Raw genomic sequence first — 21,293 nt, 5'->3', positions numbered from 1 at the left:
CAGCAGCCATTGATTAAATGAAAGATTTATTCCACAATGTGAACAAACAGAGCCAGAGATTTCCATTTGCAGTTCACTGTATAAAGCCTCCACTGATCACAGCAAACTTGGACATTTAGACTTGTGTTACTTTACACGCTGCATCCGTTCTTCTTCTGTAAGCAGCCTAAAGAAGACAGAAAGACCATGTTTTATTGGTGAAAAGGCCATAAAACTGTGTACATAGTGCAGCTGTGTAAATCTCTGTTGGATGTGAATGTAGAGTCCCTCGTAACTACAGCTGTGACAGTTAATGATCTTCCAGAAATCACCTCTATCTCTGTCTGAATGGCTCTTATAGTTTGATCTAAACACTGATAATAAAGACAGTCTGCTGTCATATGACCTTCTATCACTAACGTTTACTTCATTTTAATGAAACAGGAGCTTATCTTTGGACCATTTCTGTTGGTGAAACTGAAACAGACACAAGCTGATGTTTACAATCAAACAAAGAACAAAGGAATTAAAAAAAAACAAAGATTTATATCAGACTCTGATCCAGGGCTTATTTCCATGTTTCGTCCCTGAAATTCCATTCCCAAATCTGGAGGGTTCCTGCTCAGGCCGTGAATAAACTAGAGGCTTTATCATCATTTAATTTCACAGAACACCCTTCAAATCTGTAACAGACACCATTTAGAGTCTTGAAGTGTATCTGAATGTGCTCAGAATCTGATGAAAACCACAGAAACATGTCGGCGTTGTTCTGATTTTTGAAAATAATGTAAATGTTAGTGACTGTAAACTGAAGAGTTCATGAGTCTGTTGTAAACTTGTCTTCTGACGGTTTCTAAATGAAGAGAGGAGACCAGTCTGGATTTAATGCTGTTTACTGAGCGCTCTAGTTCCAGAATGAAGTCTGATCTGGAATATGGTCTGGTCTCAGACTGATCTGAGGGTCTGTGAGAGACACACATCTTTATTCCCCATTCTGCACCTTACACATGGACTGATCATTATCTACTAGAACAGAAACAGGACCTGAAAACAGGAAGAACTGTCCTAACACATCATGGGGCGCTGTCGTAAAACAAGCCCTAAACAACCAGGCCATAAACATCCTCTGAGCTCCTGGTGCACTGTGGTGAAATGAACCATGTTTGTCTCACAGACTGAGCTCATCAGATGAGGTGAGTTTAGGGAGAGTGTGACCCTCCAAACCAGTCCAAACGCCAGGAGAAATGGTACAATTCATATAAAGGAAATCACAATTTACAACAGTCCCAAGACTTTTTCCTCTTTAAACTTGTGTCTCCAGGGGTCTACTTTCATCAGGTAAAATGTGGAGTTGATACCTCCTACTGATCTGAAGTTATTGAAGCTGGAGTAGACAGTGGGCAGGTGGCCTCTCCGTTATTTCTTACTGCAGAAATACAGTGTATATATCTTGTCTAGACCTAATGCCAACATAGTGTCTCTCTCCAAGTGGCCTTTACCCCTCACCAAACAGTACAACCCTTAGTTATGGTGTGTTTTACTCTGATTTACTTTAAGTCTGAAGTTTACACTTGTTTCTCACCCACTGCACTGTCCCTTTAAATGACTGAGGTGTCGGGAGGCGGGACCTTCTCTCTGATTGGCTGTAGAGCGAGGCCCCCTCCCCCACACCCCTCCTGTGTTTAAATGTCCTCAGTGGGGGAAAGGCAGCTAGTGAAAGAAATCTAAGCTTTGAAACATGTTTATTGACTTGATTATTGTTTGTGGAGCTGGTGGCCGCCGAATAAAACCGTTTGAGTCTCTCTCGCGGTGTCTGGGTCCGTTAGGAGCTGAAAACATAAGCGTTTCTCTGAAGCAGGGGTCTGTGTTTGTCCCGCCTCCATCGCCATAACTCTGCTCCTGATTGGTCTACAGACTTGATTGAAGTGTCGTTGAAAGCTGAGAGCCTAAGCTCCATGACGCTGTGTGAGCTCCACGGGGTCATATTTTAATTCTTATTTGGAGTTGTGTACTATTTATTGGGGACTGTTTGTTTGGGTCAGTCCTCCTGACACCAACATGAGGATTACTCCCGAACGGTGTGACGGAGAGACTCAGATCGGTCTGGTTTTGAAGGAGACACACTGAGGAGAGTCTGTGTTTCTCTTTGTTTGTGTGAGGGTTCAGATCTTTTTCACAAAAACAAACCCGCGGCGTCTCGAAGTGTGTGATAACTGTATTGTTTCGGGGTTAATTCCGTAGTCCTACATTGTGGACTATAATGACTTATATCCTCGTGATCCTGAGAGTCTGTCCGTTCCAGTGGTGTATGATGTAAACATTGACTCAAATATGGAGCAGTGAAAACTCTGAATATCTGCACTGTCACTAATACATTTACATTACTCTCCTGGAAAGGTGTATTTGGAGCAGAAACACTGATTTATCGAGTGGAGTTCTATATAAAAGGCAGAGTTTACTCTTTAATGTGGTCTCTGTCGATGTTGGAGCTGTAACACCTGAGATACACTGACGGATATAACACTGAGTGGTTTATTACCCGCCGGCGGACAGGGGGCGGTATAAGAGTGAACCTCTCTGTACAGACTCTACAGGCGCAGGTTTGATGTGGGGTTTTTAGAAGCTGCTGTTTCTCTCTCGGTAAACACAGCTCACACTGCGCTATAAAGATGGGGCCTTTCTTGCTCTTGAAGCTGAAGTGGTCCTTAAACACGGCCAGGGTTCATTTCCTTCCAGAGGAACTCAGAATTGGACGGGGTTTCTCACTCAGCGGGGTCTGCACCGGTGAAGGACTTGTCCGTCTCCATATTTCCTGTGATTTTAGCGGGAGATTTCTCTCCAGACCCTCAGTAACCAGTGGAACAGGGAAAGTCCTGCAGTGGCTCTCTCTCAAACTTCTCTGTGGGAGAAATGGAAACATGGGAATAACTTAAGGTCAGATTTAGTTAGTTCTCTGGTCCAGAACAGACCAATAACTGCTGAGAAATGAGGTCCAAACACATCTCTGTTGAACTGTGGACAGTTTCCCTTAGGAACATTAAAGTCATTTTAGGGAACGGGCCGCTGTCAGTTCAATGTCAAGTGGACGGCCCCAGAACATTAGCCTAGTGTTTTAGGTCAGAGGCTGGATATCGCTCACAGCTTCAGGACACAGTCCATAACACTTTATACGTAACAGAGAGTGTTGTGGAGATATAAGAGTTCTGTGTGTAATTAGTTAAATAAAGAAGATGTTGGAGATGATTCTGAGCCTAGACGAGACGCACCGCTGTCTGGAAGAGAGCACAGGGAGGTAGAGGAGTGAATGTTCAACACTTTATTCACAGCGCAGCAGCACAGGCAGCAGACAGTAAGGGGACACACCCCCTTTTTTATGATATTGTTGTATATATTTACTGTACTTAGTCATAAAATGTCCAGGGTGTGATCGTAGATTAAAGGAGCAGTCTGTAGGATATTTACTGTACTTAGTCATAAAATGTCCAGGGTGTGATCGTAGATTAAAGGAGCAATCTGTAGGATATTTACTGTACTTAGTCATAAAATGTCTAGGGTGTGATCATGAATTAAAGGAGCAATCTGTAGGATATTTGCTGTACTCAGTCATAAAATGTCCAGGGTGTGATCGTAGATTAAAGGAGCAGTCTGTAAGATATTTACTGTACTTAGACATAAAATGTCCAGGGTGTGATCGTAGATTAAAGGATCAATCTGTAGGATATTTACTGTACTCAGTCATAAAATGTCCAGGGTGTGATCGTAGATTAAAGGAACAATCTGTAGGATATTTACTGTACTTAGTCATAAAATGTCCAGGATGTGACCGTAGATTAAAGGAGCAGTCTGTAGGATATTTACTGTACTCAGTCATAAAATGTCCAGGATGTGACCGTAGATTAAAGGAGCAGTCTGTAGGATATTTACTGTACTTAGTCATAAAATGTCCAGGGTGTGATCGTAGATTAAAGGAGCAGTCTGTAGGATATTTACTGCACTTAGTCATAAAATGTCCAGGGTGTGATCGTAGATTAAAGGGACAGTCTGTAGGATATTTACTGTACTTAGTCATAAAATGTCCAGGGTGTGATCATAGATTAAAGGAGCAATCTGTAGGATATTTACTGTACTCAGTCATAAAATGTCCAGGGTGTGATCGTAGATTAAAGGAGCAGTCTGTAGGATATTTACTGTACTTAGTCATAAAATGTCCAGGGTGTGATCGTAGATTAAAGGAACAGTCTGTAGGATATTTACTGTACTCAGTCATAAAATGTCCAGGGTGTGATCGTAGATTAAAGGAACAGTCTGTAGGATATTTACTGTACTCAGTCATAAAATGTCCAGGGTGTGATCATAGATTAAAGGAGCAATCTGTAGAATATTTACTGTACTTAGTCATAAAATGTCCAGAGTGTGATCATAGATTAAAGGAGCAGTCTGTAGGATATTTACTGTACTCAGTCATAAAATGTCCAGGATGTGACCGTAGATTAAAGGAGCAGTCTGTAGGATATTTACTGTACTTAGTCATAAAATGTCCAGGGTGTGATCGTAGATTAAAGGGACAGTCTGTAGGATATTTACTGTACTTAGTCATAAAATGTCCAGGGTGTGATCGTAGATTAAAGGGACAGTCTGTAGGATATTTACTGTACTTAGTCATAAAATGTCCAGGATGTGACCGTAGATTAAAGGAGCAGTCTGTAGGATATTTACTGTACTTAGTCATAAAATGTCCAGGGTGTGATCGTAGATTAAAGGAGCAATCTGTAGGATATTTACTGTACTTAGTCATAAAATGTCCAGGGTGTGATCGTAGATTAAAGGAGCAGTCTGTAGGATATTTACTGCACTTAGTCATAAAATGTCCAGGGTGTGATCGTAGATTAAAGGGACAGTCTGTAGGATATTTACTGTACTTAGTCATAAAATGTCCAGGGTGTGATCATAGATTAAAGGAGCAATCTGTAGGATATTTACTGTACTCAGTCATAAAATGTCCAGGGTGTGATCGTAGATTAAAGGAGCAGTCTGTAGGATATTTACTGTACTTAGTCATAAAATGTCCGGGGTGTGATCATAGATTAAAGGAGCAATCTGTAGGATATTTACTGTACTCAGTCATAAAATGTCCAGGGTGTGATCGTAGATTAAAGGAGCAGTCTGTAAGATATTTACTGTACTCAGTCATAAAATGTCCAGGGTGTGATCGTAGATTAAAGGAGCAGTCTGTAGGATATTTACTGTACTTAGTCATAAAATGTCCGGGGTGTGATCATAGATTAAAGGAGCAATCTGTAGGATATTTACTGTACTCAGTCATAAAATGTCCAGGGTGTGATCGTAGATTAAAGGAGCAGTCTGTAAGATATTTACTGTACTTAGACATAAAATGTCCAGGGTGTGATCGTAGATTAAAGGATCAATCTGTAGGATATTTACTGTACTCAGTCATAAAATGTCCAGGGTGTGATCGTAGATTAAAGGAGCAGTCTGTAGGATATTTACTGTACTTAGTCATAAAATGTCCAGGGTGTGATCGTAGATTAAAGGAGCAGTCTGTAGGATATTTGCTGTACTTAGTCATAAAATGTCCAGGGTGTGATCGTAGATTAAAGGAACAATCTGTAGGATATTTACTGTACTTAGTCATAAAATGTCCAGGGTGTGATCGTAGATTAAAGGAACAATCTGTAGGATATTTACTGTACTTAGTCATAAAATGTCCAGGGTGTGATCGTAGATTAAAGGAGCAGTCTGTAGGATATTTACTGTACTTAGTCATAAAATGTCCAGGGTGTGATCGTAGATTAAAGGAACAATCTGTAGGATATTTACTGTACTTAGTCATAAAATGTCCAGGGTGTGATCGTAGATTAAAGGAGCAGTCTGTAGGATATTTACTGTACTTAGTCATAAAATGTCCAGGGTGTGATCGTAGATTAAAGGAGCAATCTGTAGGATATTTACTGTACTTAGTCATAAAATGTCCAGAGTGTGATCGTAGATTAAAGGAGCAGTCTGTAGGATATTTACTGTACTTAGTCATAAAATGTCCAGAGTGTGATCATAGATTAAAGGAGCAGTCTGTAGGATATTTACTGTACTCAGTCATAAAATGTCCAGGATGTGACCGTAGATTAAAGGAGCAGTCTGTAGGATATTTACTGTACTTAGTCATAAAATGTCCGGGGTGTGATCATAGATTAAAGGAGCAATCTGTAGGATATTTACTGTACTCAGTCATAAAATGTCCAGGGTGTGATCGTAGATTAAAGGAGCAGTCTGTAAGATATTTACTGTACTCAGTCATAAAATGTCCAGGGTGTGATCGTAGATTAAAGGAGCAGTCTGTAGGATATTTACTGTACTTAGTCATAAAATGTCCGGGGTGTGATCATAGATTAAAGGAGCAATCTGTAGGATATTTACTGTACTCAGTCATAAAATGTCCAGGGTGTGATCGTAGATTAAAGGAGCAGTCTGTAAGATATTTACTGTACTCAGTCATAAAATGTCCAGGGTGTGATCGTAGATTAAAGGAGCAGTCTGTAGGATATTTACTGTACTTAGTCATAAAATGTCCGGGGTGTGATCATAGATTAAAGGAGCAATCTGTAGGATATTTACTGTACTCAGTCATAAAATGTCCAGGGTGTGATCGTAGATTAAAGGAGCAGTCTGTAAGATATTTACTGTACTTAGACATAAAATGTCCAGGGTGTAATCGTAGATTAAAGGATCAATCTGTAGGATATTTACTGTACTCAGTCATAAAATGTCCAGGGTGTGATCGTAGATTAAAGGAACAGTCTGTAGGATATTTACTGTACTTAGTCATAAAATGTCCAGGGTGTGATCGTAGATTAAAGGATCAATCTGTAGGATATTTACTGTACTTAGTCATAAAATGTCCAGGGTGTGATCATAGATTAAAGGATCAATCTGTAGGATATTTACTGTACTTAGTCATAAAATGTCCAGGGTGTGATCATAGATTAAAGGAGCAGTCTGTAGGATATTTACTGTACTTAGTCATAAAATGTCCAGGGTGTGATCGTAGATTAAAGGAGCAGTCTGTAGGATATTTACTGTACTCAGTCATAAACTGTCCAGGGTGTGATCGTAGATTAAAGGAGCAGTCTGTAGGATATTTACTGTACTCAGTCATAAAATGTCCAGGGTGTGATCGTAGATTAAAGGAACAGTCTGTAGGATATTTACTGTACTCAGTCATAAAATGTCCAGGGTGTGATCATAGATTAAAGGATCAATCTGTAGGATATTTACTGTACTTAGTCATAAAATGTCCAGGGTGTGATCGTAGATTAAAGGAGCAGTCTGTAGGATATTTACTGTACTCAGTCATAAACTGTCCAGGGTGTGATCGTAGATTAAAGGAGCAGTCTGTAGGATATTTACTGTACTTAGTCATAAAATGTCCAGGGTGTGATCATAGATTAAAGGAGCAGTCTGTAGGATATTTACTGTACTTAGTCATAAAATGTCCAGGGTGTGATCGTAGATTAAAGGAGCAGTCTGTAGGATATTTACTGTACTCAGTCATAAACTGTCCAGGGTGTGATCGTAGATTAAAGGAGCAGTCTGTAGGATATTTACTGTACTCAGTCATACCCAGAGGAGGAGGAGGAGGAGGAGGAGGAGCAGGAGGGAAAGGAGGAGGAGCGGGAGAAGGGAGAGGAGGAGGAGGACGAGGAGGATGGAGACAGGAGGAGGACGAGGGAGAGGAGGAGGGGGGAAAGGGAGAGGAGGAGGAGAAGGAGAGAGAGGAGGAGGAGGAGAGAGAGGAGGAGGATGAGGGGGAGGAGGAGGTGAAGGGAGAGAGAGAGAAGGAGGGGGGGGAGGAGGAGGGAGAGGAGGAGGAGGAGAGGGAGAGAGAGGAGGAGGAGGATGAGGAGGAGGAGGAGAGGGAGAGAGAGGAGGAGGAGGGAGAGGAGGAGGAGGAGGAGGAGGAGGGAGAGGAGGAGGAGGAGGGAGACAGCTCTCTCCACTGTTTTAAAACTCTATTCTAGTTCAGATTTTAAACACTTGGTGTCAGTTACAGATTGCTCCTTTAAGTTCATACACAGTGTTTAAAAGTTGTAGAGATGTATGTGTTTGTTACAGACGTTATTTCTTGTGAAGTGATCAGTAGCAGTTCAACTGCAGCTCTTTTAGAGTTTAATAAAAAGGGGGAGGTAATAACCAGCTCGCTGACTCAGATCACATCTACATCATTTACAGTGGAGAAAAGGAGTTTAAACCAAAACTAAACCAAAAACAATCGTCTGAAACAGTCATCTTTAGGAGCCTCGAGGATGGAGGGTTTTTCCAAAAGTGAGAGCTTTACAGCCAATAAATGCTGAGTTGTGAGAAAGAGCTTCTTCTGCTTCCTGTGAATCAGAGACGCACTGCTTCATATGATTCTAGACTAAAGAGGAAAATAAATATAGTTCAGACTCCAGAGGAAATACTAAGGTCATCATTAGTGCTTTTCCACTGCAGGGTCCCTACACTACTCTACTACACTCTGCTCTGATCTCTGCTTTTCCATTGGCCAGGTTTGGAGCTGATACGTGGAAGCAGCTCATTTTTAGTAACTGCTCACTTGTGGCTCCAAGCTGATTGTTCAGAGAGGACTCACTCTACGTGATGAAATGCAGAGATTCAGCACAGACTTGTTTAACTAACACACACACACACACACACACACACACACTGTTTATCAGGGACCATATTATGAGCAGAGTCCAGTAGAACTGAGTAGTGTAGGGACCACACAGTGGAAATGCTCCACAACTAATGTCTACTGTGCAGTTGATCTGTTTAGTTCTGAGACTGAGAGGTGTCCACTGAGAGCTGTTTGATATTATACTCACCACCTTTACAACAGTTAAAGAAGTTCCAGCTTCTTCCACAGCTGAGTCGGGGCTGAGCAGTGAACTGGGGCTGAGTCGGGGCTGAGCAGTGACCTGGGGATGAGTCGGGGCTGAGCAGTGACCTGGGGATGAGTCGATCTACCACAGGTCTTCAGTCCAATGGTGGCCTTTGTATCGAAGAGAAAACAAAGGCTTATTTAGGGATGAGTATAATTTAATAGAATATAAGAGAATATAATTGTATCATTTTCACGCTGTGTCTCCCACACTATCAGAGACAATCAGCTTATTATATCACTGTATAATTAATTCATATTGTAATAACTGTGTCTGTTCACCAATCAGCCATAACATTACTACCACTGCCTTGTCTCTACACTCCCTGTGCTCTGTGTGTAGGTCACGTGCTCTTTGTTCTTCTACAGTTACCATTAGTTCAGTTGTTGCTCCGCCCCCTGTTCTTCAGTGGTCCACACCGACATAGCGCTGGTGTTATTTGGGTAGTGGATATTTTAATGTGGGGATGATCCTCATTCAGGGACTCAGCAGTGAAACTGAGGGGTTTAAACACATCACGCAGCACTGTGTCTGATCGACTCTCACCAGCACAACAACCATTAACACACCACCATGTCACTGTCACTACAACACTGAGAGTGACCCCCACCCACACCACACCTGCTCTGTGGGAAGAACAGGGGGACAGGGACTCAACAAAGTATGCAGAGCCACAGGAGAACTACAGCTGTGACTGTAGAACTACAAAGTGCTCCTGTGTGGTCAGTGGATCTGAGAGAATGGACAGTGAGTGGAGAAACAAGGAGGCGTTCTTAATGTTATGGCTGATCCTGTAGGTTTCAGTTTTTAAGTGACATCCCCTACAACAGGCATTAGTCAGTCTCTCTCTCTCTGTCTCTCTCTCTCTCTCTCTCTCATTCTCTCTCTGTCTCTCTCTCTCTCTCTCTCTCTCTCACTTTCTCTCTCTCTCTCTCTCTCTCACTGTCTCTCTCTCTCTCACTTTCTCTCTCTCTCTCTCTCTCTCTCTCTCTCACTGTCTCTCTCTCTCTCACTTTCTCTCTCTCTCTCTCTCTCTCACTGTCTCTCTCTCTCTGTCTCTCTCTCTCTCACTTTCTCTCTCTCTCTCTCTCTCTCTCTCTCTCACTGTCTCTCTCTCTCTCACTTTCTCTCTCTCTCTCTCTCTTTTACTCTCAACCCAAATATTTACATTTAGAGAGATTACACACAGAGAAATTTGAATTATATGTGAATATAAACGTATACACGTGTACCACACACACACACACACACACACACACACACACCTGCGTACTCATTCAAATATAAATATAAGATAAAGGCTAGTATTCCTCACAGATAATGGTCTTAATAAATCATTAAAGTAAGAGAATAAACGAGAGAAAAGAGAGAGAGTTCTGTTCTAAAGTTGCTCCCTGAGACGATGTGGAGCCGAGACGTGTTTCGACGCTAGTGTCTCCGTCTCAGCCTCTTCCCCGAGAACAACACGGAGTTTGTCAGAGTCTGAGAGACGAGGGAACGCAGGGTTTATCTTCAAATTGTTGACGGAATGTTTGTGTGAGGGCTGTGTATTTGGGGCAGTGCAGGAGGAAGTGCTCTTCACAGACTGCAGTGAGGGCAGCTCCTCTCCGCTCTGGGCTCCAGCTTCTGTGGTGTGTCCCTCTCTCCACCTCCAGCCTGTGTTCACTGACTCTGTATTTAGTGAGGATTCTCCTCTCCACCACTAGGTTCAGGTGGAGATAGTGAGCAAATCCAATCCAGAGATTTAGGGATCGGTGACACTTTAATTTCATTTCTTCATTTCATTCATTTGTCCAGATTTCATTGTGTTTAAGGCTCAGAGATTTGTCTGAGTTTGATGATGTTTGTGGAGGAGGAGGAGGAGGAGGAGGGGGAGGGGGAGGGGTTTAGATGCTGGGGCTCAGTCAGCTGTTGGCTGAGGAGGCAGAGTGGGTGTGGTTCTGATGAGAGGTGATTGGTCAGAAGATCTCTGTTTTATTGATTGTGGAGCGGCCTGATTGAGGGAGCGTCAGTATTTTACAGATCTTTTCTGAATGTCGATGTGCAGTGGGTAAAGGCCCAGTTCTGCAGGCGTTATTACAGGTGTTATTACAGGCGTTATTACAGGCGTTATTACAGGTGTTATTACAGGTGTTATTACAGGTGTTTCTGTGCACTCCCAGCATGTTATTACAGGCATTATTACAGGCGTTATTACAGGTGTTATTACAGGTGTTATTACAGGCGTTTCTGTGCACTCCCAGCATGTTATTACAGGCATTATTACAGGCGTTATTACAGGTGTTATTACAGGTGTTATTACAGGTGTTTCTGTGCACTCCCAGCATGTCTATATCAGATTGTAATTGTATTTTTTCAGTGGGGTTTCTAGCCCAGTTTTATAAATCCAGACATAGCTCTGGTCCATGTCTCACAGCCGTGCAGCAGCAGGATTGGTTCATAATTGAACTGAATAATTTTAGCCACATTTTTATTGGAGTGTTTATTTTTTCCAAATTTAGATCTGATTTAATGTCCTCCAGAAGTGAAGTGGTGTCTGTTTCCTGAGATCTGGACTTCTTCTGGAAAATCAGGACTCTGGTTCTGCTGAGGTTCACTGTGAGAGCCCAGCTCTGACAGAACTGCTGCAGCACTGACGGACTCTGCTGTAAACCCTGCTCTGAGGTGGACATGAGGACCAGGTCGTCAGCGTAGAGCAGACACTTCACCTCAGAGTGGAGAGTAGATACGGTCTGACGTGTGGTGTTTGGGTAAAAAGCCGATCTGAGATGTGCTCAGGACGTTGTGGTTCATGAGGAAGGTCATTATTGAGACGTTTATAACGCCACAGAACACTTTTCCCAGGTCACTGCACACACAGAGGCCTCTGTAGTTATTGGGGTCAAATGTGTCTCCTTTTTTGTGGACGGGGGGTAATCAGACCTTGGTTCAGATCTCAGGAAGTCTTCCAGAGTTAGAATCAGGTTGAAAAGTTTAACCAGAGCTTCCATTGTTCTGAGACTGTGAAAGTGAACGTTTCATTACTGATGCCGTCTGGACACAGACTTCTTTAAATCTGAGAGGTTTGATTTGCTCTGGATCTCTTTCGCTGTAATTGATGAGTCCAAGGGGCTCTGATAATCTTTAATGGTCTTTATTAGTTCCTCCAGCTCGTTCCTGACTGAGTGAAAGTTAGACTCTATTTTCTTCTAAAGGTTTTAAAGTGAGATTTCCACATTGTGGCTCTTTGAATCGGGAGCATTCTCTCGTTGGAGTCAGATGTTTTGTGGAGCCCCAGAGAGAGCTGTCATTGACTGCTTCTTCAGTTTGATCCAGTTTTGTTCTTAAAAACGTATCTTTTTTAGATGTTAAGAGTGTGTTGTAGTGTTTTAAAGAACTGGAGTCATTTCTCTCTCAGGTCCTGGTTCTTTGGTTCTCTGTGGTTCTTGTGGATAATGTTCTTCATTTTCTTTTTGAAGTTTTGCAGTCGTTATCAGACCCCGGCTCCTGTGTGTGATGTGGATGGTGTGGTGTGTTTTGTCTGGGTCTTGGAGGGTGTTTTAGCCAGTGTTTCTTGAATGTTATTGATGTCATTTGTTGCCGTGGTGATTCCCTCTAAACGTGGTGTGTAGCTGTTGGAGAAATGGTGGAGCGTGTGTCTGATGTAACGGCTGTCCGTGTTTAATTTTAATTTCTCAGTTTCTGACTGATTCCAGTGGTCTCTGGGTTTTAATGGGTGCAGTGTTTCTGATTCAGGAGGATCTTCAGTCGTGTCTCTCATGGTGTTTAGGTACAGTGCTGTTTGGTAGCGGTCAGACAGAGGGCGCTGTGGTCTGACTGTAAATGCACTGATGAGATCTGGATCTAACCGCTCTCCCTCGTCTGTTTGACACATGGTCAGAACTGTTTCTTTGGACGGTGTTGTGAGTTGTGTTTGACGTGGTCTCTGTGGATGAAACTGTTTCCTGTTTCTTCAACACAGTCCCATTCTCTCCCGGTCCTGGGTTTGCATCTCCACGTATTAAACCACGCCCACGGCACTGAGAGTGTGTGACCTCAGACTGTAAATCTGGGAGACGTTCTTCATGAAAATAAGGAGAGTCCTGAGGAGGAAGTACAGGAGCTGGTCTTAAATTAGAAAATCATGAAAAAGTGGATTTATTTCAGTAATTCCATTCAAAAAGTCAAACTTGTACATTACACTCCTTCATTACACACAGACTGATATATTTCAAGTGTTTATTTCTTTAATTTGATGATTATAACTGACACCTAATGAAAACCCCACATTCAGTTTCTCAGAAAATTAGAATATTACTGAAGACCAACACAAACAAAGGGTTTTTAGAAACGCTGGCCGACTGAGAAATATGAAGATGAACAGTATGAAGATGAACAGCACTCAGTACTTAGTCGGGGCTCCTTTTGCCTGAATTACTGCAGCAGTGCGGCGTGGCGTGGAGTGGATCGGTCTGTGGCACTGCTCAGGTGTTATATGAGAGCCCAGGGTGCTCTGATAGTGGTCTTCAGCTCCTCTGCGTTGTTGGGTCTGGAGTATTACATCTTCCTCTTCACAATACGCCATAGATTTCTTTAGGCTCTTATTGAACTCTCTGTCTGATGTCTTTTTTCCAAATCCATTGGAATTTAAGCCTTGAATGTTCCAACAGCTGATTGTAAATGAACTCCTGAGTCTTGTTACTGTTGATCTGTAGTTAATTAAGGTTCAGATCAGTGTTATAGGTCTATATTAAAGTCAGTGTATTAATCTGGAGCAGAGGATGTTGAGCAGGGGTCTTATCTGGTTCAGTTCTGAAGCGGCTGGGTTCTCTGCTCTTCGTGTTACTGATGCGTAGGTCTCTTGCTGATCTGCTGCTCTGGAATCTTCAGCTGGATGTGGAGGTGGAGGTGGAGGTGGAGAGGGTCTCTCTGTGTCTCGTCGTGTCGTGTGGAGTCTGGTGCTGTTGTGTCCCAGGGCTGTGGTGTTCAGCTCCTTTGTGAACAGTCTTACTCCCTGTCTGTTGAGGTGTACGTGGTCGTGCAGGTGATGAGGGCGGATGTCTTTGTGGTGTGTGATGTGGACGTTTGGTGTGAGTGCGCAGGCTCTGCACGGCTCTACGCTGTTTCTGTGGATACTGTGGAAGGGAACGTCTTCACGTGGTGGTACGGTGGAAACGGTGACCTTGGTTTGTGTAAATCTCTGGGTGTCTTTGACTGCCACCTCTCTCAGTGCCGGAGCGACCCGTCCTCTCATAGCTCTCAGGTCATTGGTCCCTGTGTGAATAATGATGTGTTTGTACTGGCCTCTGTTGTTAGAGAGAGGATGTTGAGAGCACTTCTGGTGTTTGGACTCCACAGTTTGGTCACTGACGTGTGCGGGAGTAGACCTTTCTCCAGGAGGTGTTCTCCATTGGAGTCAGTGAGTAGAAGGACATCTGTGGAGTCTTCACTCTGTGGAGCTGCAGAGAGACTGGGGAGGTCTGACGCAGGGCTGATGTTTGGTTCCTGATGAATCTCTTCTATGTGCAGGGCTCTGAGGAGGCCTCTGAAGGAACCAGGGTTTCTCCGGGAGTGTGTGTGTGTGTGTGTGTGTGTGTGTGTGTGTGTGTGTGTGTGTTGGGGTGTGTGAGGTGTTCTTTGTCTTTTAGTTGGTTCTTTACTGTAGAAAGCTCCTCGTATAATGTTTCTCTGATCTTTGCTGGTTCTCTCCTCGTGTCCGTCTTTACGTTACGGAGCTGATGTAGTTTCTTGTGGTTCACTGGATGATCTTGTGTTGGTTGTTTTCAGGCTCTCGATCTCTTCTCTGAATTGAAATAATGAAGCACTGAACCGACTCAACACGTCGTTTACTCGGTTCCTGAGACGTTTCCTTTCTTCACTGGACGACAAGTGAGAGAGCATTTGATCTGTGACTTCCACCGTTTCTACTCTAACAGTGAAAGGTTCTCCTTTATTTCTGATGCAGGAGACTGAGGGCTTGGTGTTGAGGGTGATGTGTGCTGACTTTCTGTTGGAAGGGTATCGCTCTCTTCTTGGGAGACGTTTACTTGTGGGAGCTCTGCTCCTGTCGCCGTTTCCTTCATTGGAGTGAAATCTTTGATGAAGACTCGGAGAGCAGACTCATTTCCCTGGATCATCATCGTCTCGGTCTGATATCTGCTGAGCGTTAAGAGCCGTCTTTCTCGTTTCTCGCCGTCTTCAAACGCTACGACTCGTCGGCCTCTGCGGACGCCTCTTTTGATGACGTGGCTGTAGCGCTGGCAGAAAGCGCTGGGCCAGGAGCTGGTGTTCTTGGTGTAGAAGAGGAGGTGGTGGTGGTGTGCTTTTCTGTCTCGGTGAAGTCTGTAAACAGAGTCTCTGGGTGTTCACGCTGCTGCTTGGAGTGTTCAGAGGAGGTTCTGGGAGGTAGAGAAAGGGGCGGGGCCAGGGTCTTGAGGCTGTATTCTCTGATTCCATTTTATTGTTTCTTTATTTTTCTTTTTAAATGTAAACAACCAACTGAGAATGTTTCTGTTTTGTTTCCAGTGGAGTTTTCTTCTCTGTGACTGATTTATATATATATTATATCTGTCCATTTCTGTAAATATAAATATAAAAGCACATTTCCACAATAGTTTCAGTGTAAAAGATTCTCCAGAGAATAATGAGGCAGTGTTCCCTGACCTTTACAGTCCACTGTGGGTTTCCACTGGAGCAGACACCAGTCTTTCTCCTCAAATGTCTCTCCTTTGCTTTGTGTTCCTCTTTCTTAGTCCCGTTGTTTGTTATTTCCCTGTGTTCTTTGTTTATTCCTCCACTTCTTTCTTCTGCTCGTTGGTCAGTGTGTGCCGCTCGGACCTGAGGCTCTCGGCCCAAAGTTAAAAAGACGAGTTTTCTCCTCCTCTCAACAGCCAGTGGATCTACAGATCACTCCAAATCGTCCTCTTTCTGTCTGTCTCTCTCTCACACTTTCTCACTCACACACTCTGTCCCTCTCACACTCACACACAATCTCTGTCTGTGTGTGTGTGTTTATTGTGTGTGTGTGAGATGGTGTGTTCTCTAATGTGTGTTTATTGTGTGTGTAGATGTGTGTGTGTGATGGTGTGTTCTCTAATGTGTGTTTATTGTGTGTGTAGATGTGTGTGATGTCACTCTGGATCCAAACACAGCACACACTCGTCTCTGTCTGTCGGAGGGAAACAGGAAGGTGGAGCGTGTGGAGGAGGATCAGTCGTATCCAGATCGTCCGGAGAGATTTGATTGTTTTGGTCAGGTTCTGAGTGTGGAGAGTTTGACTGGACGCTGTTACTGGGAGGTGGAGTGGAGCGGGAGTGTTGAAATCTCAGTGTCGTACGGAGGAATCCAGAGGAAAGAACTCAGTTATGAGTGTTGGTTTGGACGTAATAAAAACTCCTGGAGTCTGTACTGCTCTGGGAACAGTTTCTCTCTGTACCACAATAATCAGGAAACTCAGATCCCTGCCCCTCCCTCTCCCTCTAAGAGAGTGGGGGTGTATCTGGACTGGGAGGGGGGAACTCTGTCCTTCTACACCATCCCCCCCAACACACACACACTCACACACTTACACACACTCACCGCCACATTCACTGAGCCCCTCTACGCTGGGTTTAGTGTTTGGACTGGATCATCAGTGCGAGTGTGATCTGTGTGCATGTGTGTGTGGAGTAAACACTGATTTCTGTGTGACGGCGTGTGTGTGTGTGATGTGGAGTAAACACTGATCTGTGTGTGTGTGTGTGTGATGTGGAGTAAACACTGATCTGTGTGTGTGTGTGTGTGTGATGTGTGTGTGTGTGTGAGAGAGTGTGTGTGTGATGTGATGTGGAGTAAACACTGATCTGTGTGTGTGTGTGTGTGTGTGTGTGTGTGAGAGAGTGTGTGTGTGATGTGATGTGGAGTAAACACTGATCTGTGTGTGTGTGTGTGTGTGTGTGTGTGAGAGAGTGTGTGTGTGATGTGATGTGGAGTAAACACTGATCTGTGTGTGTGTGTGTGTGTGATGTGATGTGGAGTAAACACTGATCTGTGTGTGTGAGAGAGTGTGTGAGAGCGCACTGCTGTTTCATACACAGTTACACTCACATTGTCAAAATATTAAAACAAACACAAAACAAAGCTGTGACACAATAAAATGAAACAATAAAAATTCTCAAATCTCTGTTAAAATAATAAAGAGAAACAAACAATAAACAAATACAAAGTGTCTGTTAAAATGTTGACTCTAAAAAATAAAACACTGTGAAGGTGAAGAATCAACGCAGCGTTTTGCGACAGTCTTTTTGAGGTGTGTCCCCTTCTGGTAAATTACAGAGATCCAGCAGTGTGTTCTGAGGACAGTGAGTCACTGACAGACAGTAAACAGCATTTATATAAAACACGACCTTAATAAATGTCTCCATCAACAGACATTCAACAGTGTGTTTACTTTTATTCCGCGCTGTGATCACACCTCACACCTCTCACACACTTCACACAGTAAATAAATATCTATGATGTTCACTGTATAAATGTCACAGGCTCCATTTCAGTGAACTGAGTGTGAGAGAATTTAAAGAATGATGAAGAACATGAGAACATTCATAAAAACAGTGACAGAGACTTAACTCCTCTCTCCTCCGTTTCCCTCTCCCTCTGTTTAACGTGTGCCTTACGTCTCAAAGCAAATTAAATCATTAATTAAATAAACCTGAGGGTGATGGTGTTCTTGGAGGTTGTAACACTGTCTCTTACAGAGTTAAGGAAAGCTATAGCTCACTAATTCTGCCCTGTATCCACCAAACACTCACCATCAACACAACAGAAAAACAGTCAAACCTCAACACACCAGTGACATACACCACCTACTGGGTCATGAACACGGTTAGAACCCTCACCCTGGTAGATTTCTGTGTGTCTTATCCACAGTAAGGTGTGTGTGGAGTAAACTGAAGCGGTCTTCTCCGGTAAAATCCGTCTCGTCCGAGTGGGAGGGAGAAAGATAATGAAGGAGAAAATGGCGTCCAATAAAAATAACTGAGTTTCCAGAAAATGACTTTAGTTTTTTTAGTGTTTAGTGGAATACACTGAGTTGTGGGGAGTGAGGAAACTGTGCTGAAACAACACTTATATTATTTATGTTCCCAACTCAATAAAACACCACCTGATTCTAACGACTCTAACAAAATCATTCAGTTACATTCTTCATCTTAAAGCAGTGCTTATATTTAATTATTGGATAAAGGCCTCCAGAGTGACTTTAAAGAGCCCTACGTTTCCCACAGTGTCCTGTTTATAACTGAGGAGCCACAGATATTTTACATCATTCCTGTGAAGGTGGGTCAGGCTCCTATCTGTGAGTCAGCCCCGGACAGGGACATTATGTGTTTTAAACTCACACTGATATCAATAAAGAACACTGTGTGGACTTACAGAGACCAACCGAAACACACTTCTAATAAACAACAAATAAAACTATTAATAAAGAAGTGTAGAAATGAAAAACCAATATTAAATGTAGAAACAAAATTAATAATAAAAAAGAATATATAAATGAATAATGTAAAATAAAATAAATATAAATAACTTAAAATGTAAATAAATGAATAAATACAGAAGAGTGAGTTTAGAAACGACACAGTGAGATAAAGGTGAAGTAAATGAGCGCGAGGAGCCGTGATTGGGGGTGTAAACCGTACCGTATGGAGTCTAAACGCCGCGTTGTGTTGTGGACCGATGAACGCGTTTTCTCCGTGTGTTTGATGTGAAGGCGGATCGTTTGTTAGAGACAGTTTCCTCGGTCGGAGTCAGATACACCACGGCTCATAAACAGAGAACGCGCTCGTCATTGGTCCGCTCTTCAGTATTAAGCCAATCAGCAGCCAGAGTCAGCTGTCCATCGTTCAGTGCTGCAGCCAATGGAGTCTCAGCCCCTCCCACAGGGGCGTGGTTTACGGCAGCGCTGTTTAGAGACATTTACTTCAGCTCCGTGTTTTGAAGAAACTACACTTCATTTTCCCTCAACACACATCTGTGACGACAATAACGCGGACTGAGTTTAGTCTCGAAGTTATTTTATAAACCTAAAAATCACCTGAGATCATTAATAAGATCAACAATAACAGTGTAACATTATTCTCAGAGTGTAAGACTAATATAGGAGTCCTAAATAAGCGGACTATTTTTAACACAGGACACAACCATAAATCAGTTTGTGTTTAACCACAGTATTTATAAGAAGACGTCTGGACAGGAGTTAAATATGAAAATATAATGAGGAGGAGACTCTTTTAGACCTCTTTAACTGATAAGAGTCTTTGACTGAATCTGTCATTGTAAATAAATAAAACTATTAAAATAGTGCAGCAGTTACAGTGATACAGTACTGGAGAAGAACATGGACAGAGTCACGCTGGAGAGACTACATGTCTCCACTGGCCTGGGAACGCCTCGGTATCCCCCCGGAGGAGCTGGAAGCAGTGCTCTCACGGTGTGCAGTATCACAGTCTACTGCAGAGGTCCTCCACATCCTCTGTTGATGTACAAGGTTCTCCTCACGTTTCTGAAGTGTCACTGGGAGGTGCTTGTTTGGTCTGTGCTCCTTTCCAACCGTCTCTCAAAGGCATCTCTAAGTTCCTCCTGCATTTGTGTTCATTTCAGAACGACTTTTCTTTCAAAGGCCTCAAATCTCTTCAAAATGTCTGCACCGTGACCAATAAATACATTAAATAATTAATGTAAAGAACAATAACAATAAAAACAATGATCAGAAACAACATCTGCCTCCCACACACTTTATAATGAGGACAAAAACACAGAGAGGAATAAATGACTCAGAAAGCATCCTGCTGCTCACTGGAAGTTGGTGGAGCGTCTGCAGTGAAATAAAAACTTGTATTAAACAAAAATAATGTGTTAAAACAGTTGGCTGTGGTTATATTTTAACTCTATTTCTCTCACAGTTTAAATCATTTGTAGCACTTTTTTATATTTTTATCACGTTTTAAAATAATGTTTAGCGCTGCACACCTTGTAATGTCTGGACAGTGGAAGAGGACGGAGCATCTGCAAAAAAAAACTAAATTAAACTCCACATGAACAACCTAAGGATCAGTGTTTAATTTTAACTGCGTTTCCTCTTTGAATTCAGTTGAATCTGCTTCAGTTTCAGGGCCCAGTGTCAGTGATCACAGCACAAACACCAAGAGAAAATCACGGTGTTGCCGGGTGGTGTGTGGATACACAGTGTATGTCCTTTGTGACTGAGGTGATGTTTGTTCTCCACAGTTTTCCCTGAACACACAGTCAAACACATTTACACACCTCTTCATTTATAATTAGACCACATCAGACCACCTGCGTTTTCATGAGGCTTCATCATTATTTCTGGTTCATTCTAATGTTCCCCTCATCAGTATCTGTCCTATATGTACACATCAGTGCAGAGCACAGCTTACACTCAGGTGCTTTTGGAGACGTCAGTCTGTTCTCTTTCATCCTCTTCTGAAGAACACGCTCCTCTGCGTTACCAAAAGGTATTCAAATATTGTCTAGGACACAAACGCAGACTTGTTTCTTTGTTTTCTCATGAACGCTAAAGTGTAGCTGCTCTACCTCCATCAGATTCATCAGCGGGGGAAAGAGAAGTAAAGGTTTACCATGTGATGTTAACTAAGGCTTTCTTGTCTACGTTCAAATGATATTTTCTTAATGATGTGCACAGTTTGACATTAGATTAAATGTAACACTGGTGAATCTGCTGTGTCCCGTTCTTAAGGAACTTGTAATTGTTTATTTTTAGGTGAAACCTATTGAATGTGTACATTTTAATAACATTTTACTTACAGTCAGTTAAACATCCAAGTCGTTTCCTCTTTTGAAAACCTACATCATCTGTAAACATGGTAAACAGAAGAGAAACACACACACACACAACTATATATAAAAACATGATTATTTAATTACAGAAAAATATTCTATATTCACATGGTTGATCTTGTTGTCAGGACTGGGTCGACTGACGGAGGCAGACACACGCTACAACAAACTTTATTTAAACACAAGATAACAAAACAGAAATAGAGTTGGATGACTTCACAGAGACCTGGATACAGAGAGAGAGACCTGGACACCGAGAGAGAGACACAGAGAGAGAGAGACCTGGACACAGAGAGAGAGACCTGGACACCGAGAGAGAGACCTGGACACAGAGAGAGAGACCTGGAGAGAGAGAGAGAGACTTGGACACAGAGAGAGAGAGACCTGGAGAGAGAGAGACCTGGACACACAGAGAGAGAGAGAGACCTGGACACAGAGAGATTTTTTTGATTTTTAAACACAAAACATTTATTCAATCATCCATAAACACATATAACAGTAAACAAACACAGTACGACATCACAGACATAAACACAGTATCAA

At 42.6% G+C, this 21,293-nt stretch overlaps 1 protein-coding gene and 1 long non-coding RNA gene across 5 annotated transcripts in view; one reads left to right on the top strand and one right to left on the bottom strand.

The window, feature by feature from the left end:
• The window catches only part of LOC136699708 (ribonuclease inhibitor-like), a 101,201-nt gene extending 83,785 nt beyond the window's left edge, over positions 1 to 17,416 (top strand). For all 4 annotated transcript variants that reach the window (XM_066674633.1, XM_066674635.1, XM_066674634.1 and 1 more), the window contains one exon: positions 16,013 to 17,416. In XM_066674633.1, coding sequence (XP_066530730.1) covers positions 16,013 to 16,539 — 527 coding nt within the window. In that variant the 3' untranslated portion in view covers positions 16,540 to 17,416. The remainder of the gene's footprint in view (positions 1 to 16,012) is intronic.
• A 2,484-nt stretch (positions 17,417 to 19,900) lies between these two features.
• Positions 19,901 to 21,293, bottom strand: part of LOC136699165 (uncharacterized) — a 50,279-nt gene continuing 48,886 nt past the window's right edge. The window contains exons 2-3 of the long non-coding RNA XR_010803622.1: positions 20,718 to 20,765; positions 19,901 to 19,937 (exon numbers count right to left, since the gene is read on the bottom strand). This is a non-coding gene — a long non-coding RNA (uncharacterized lncRNA). The remainder of the gene's footprint in view (positions 19,938 to 20,717; positions 20,766 to 21,293) is intronic.

Source organism: Hoplias malabaricus, chromosome 6, assembly GCF_029633855.1.
Source record: "Hoplias malabaricus isolate fHopMal1 chromosome 6, fHopMal1.hap1, whole genome shotgun sequence".
NCBI classification, from domain to species: domain Eukaryota; kingdom Metazoa; phylum Chordata; class Actinopteri; order Characiformes; family Erythrinidae; genus Hoplias; species Hoplias malabaricus.
The sequence above is the reverse complement of the archived record's forward strand: the minus strand, read 5'-3'. Positions and strand labels throughout refer to the sequence as shown.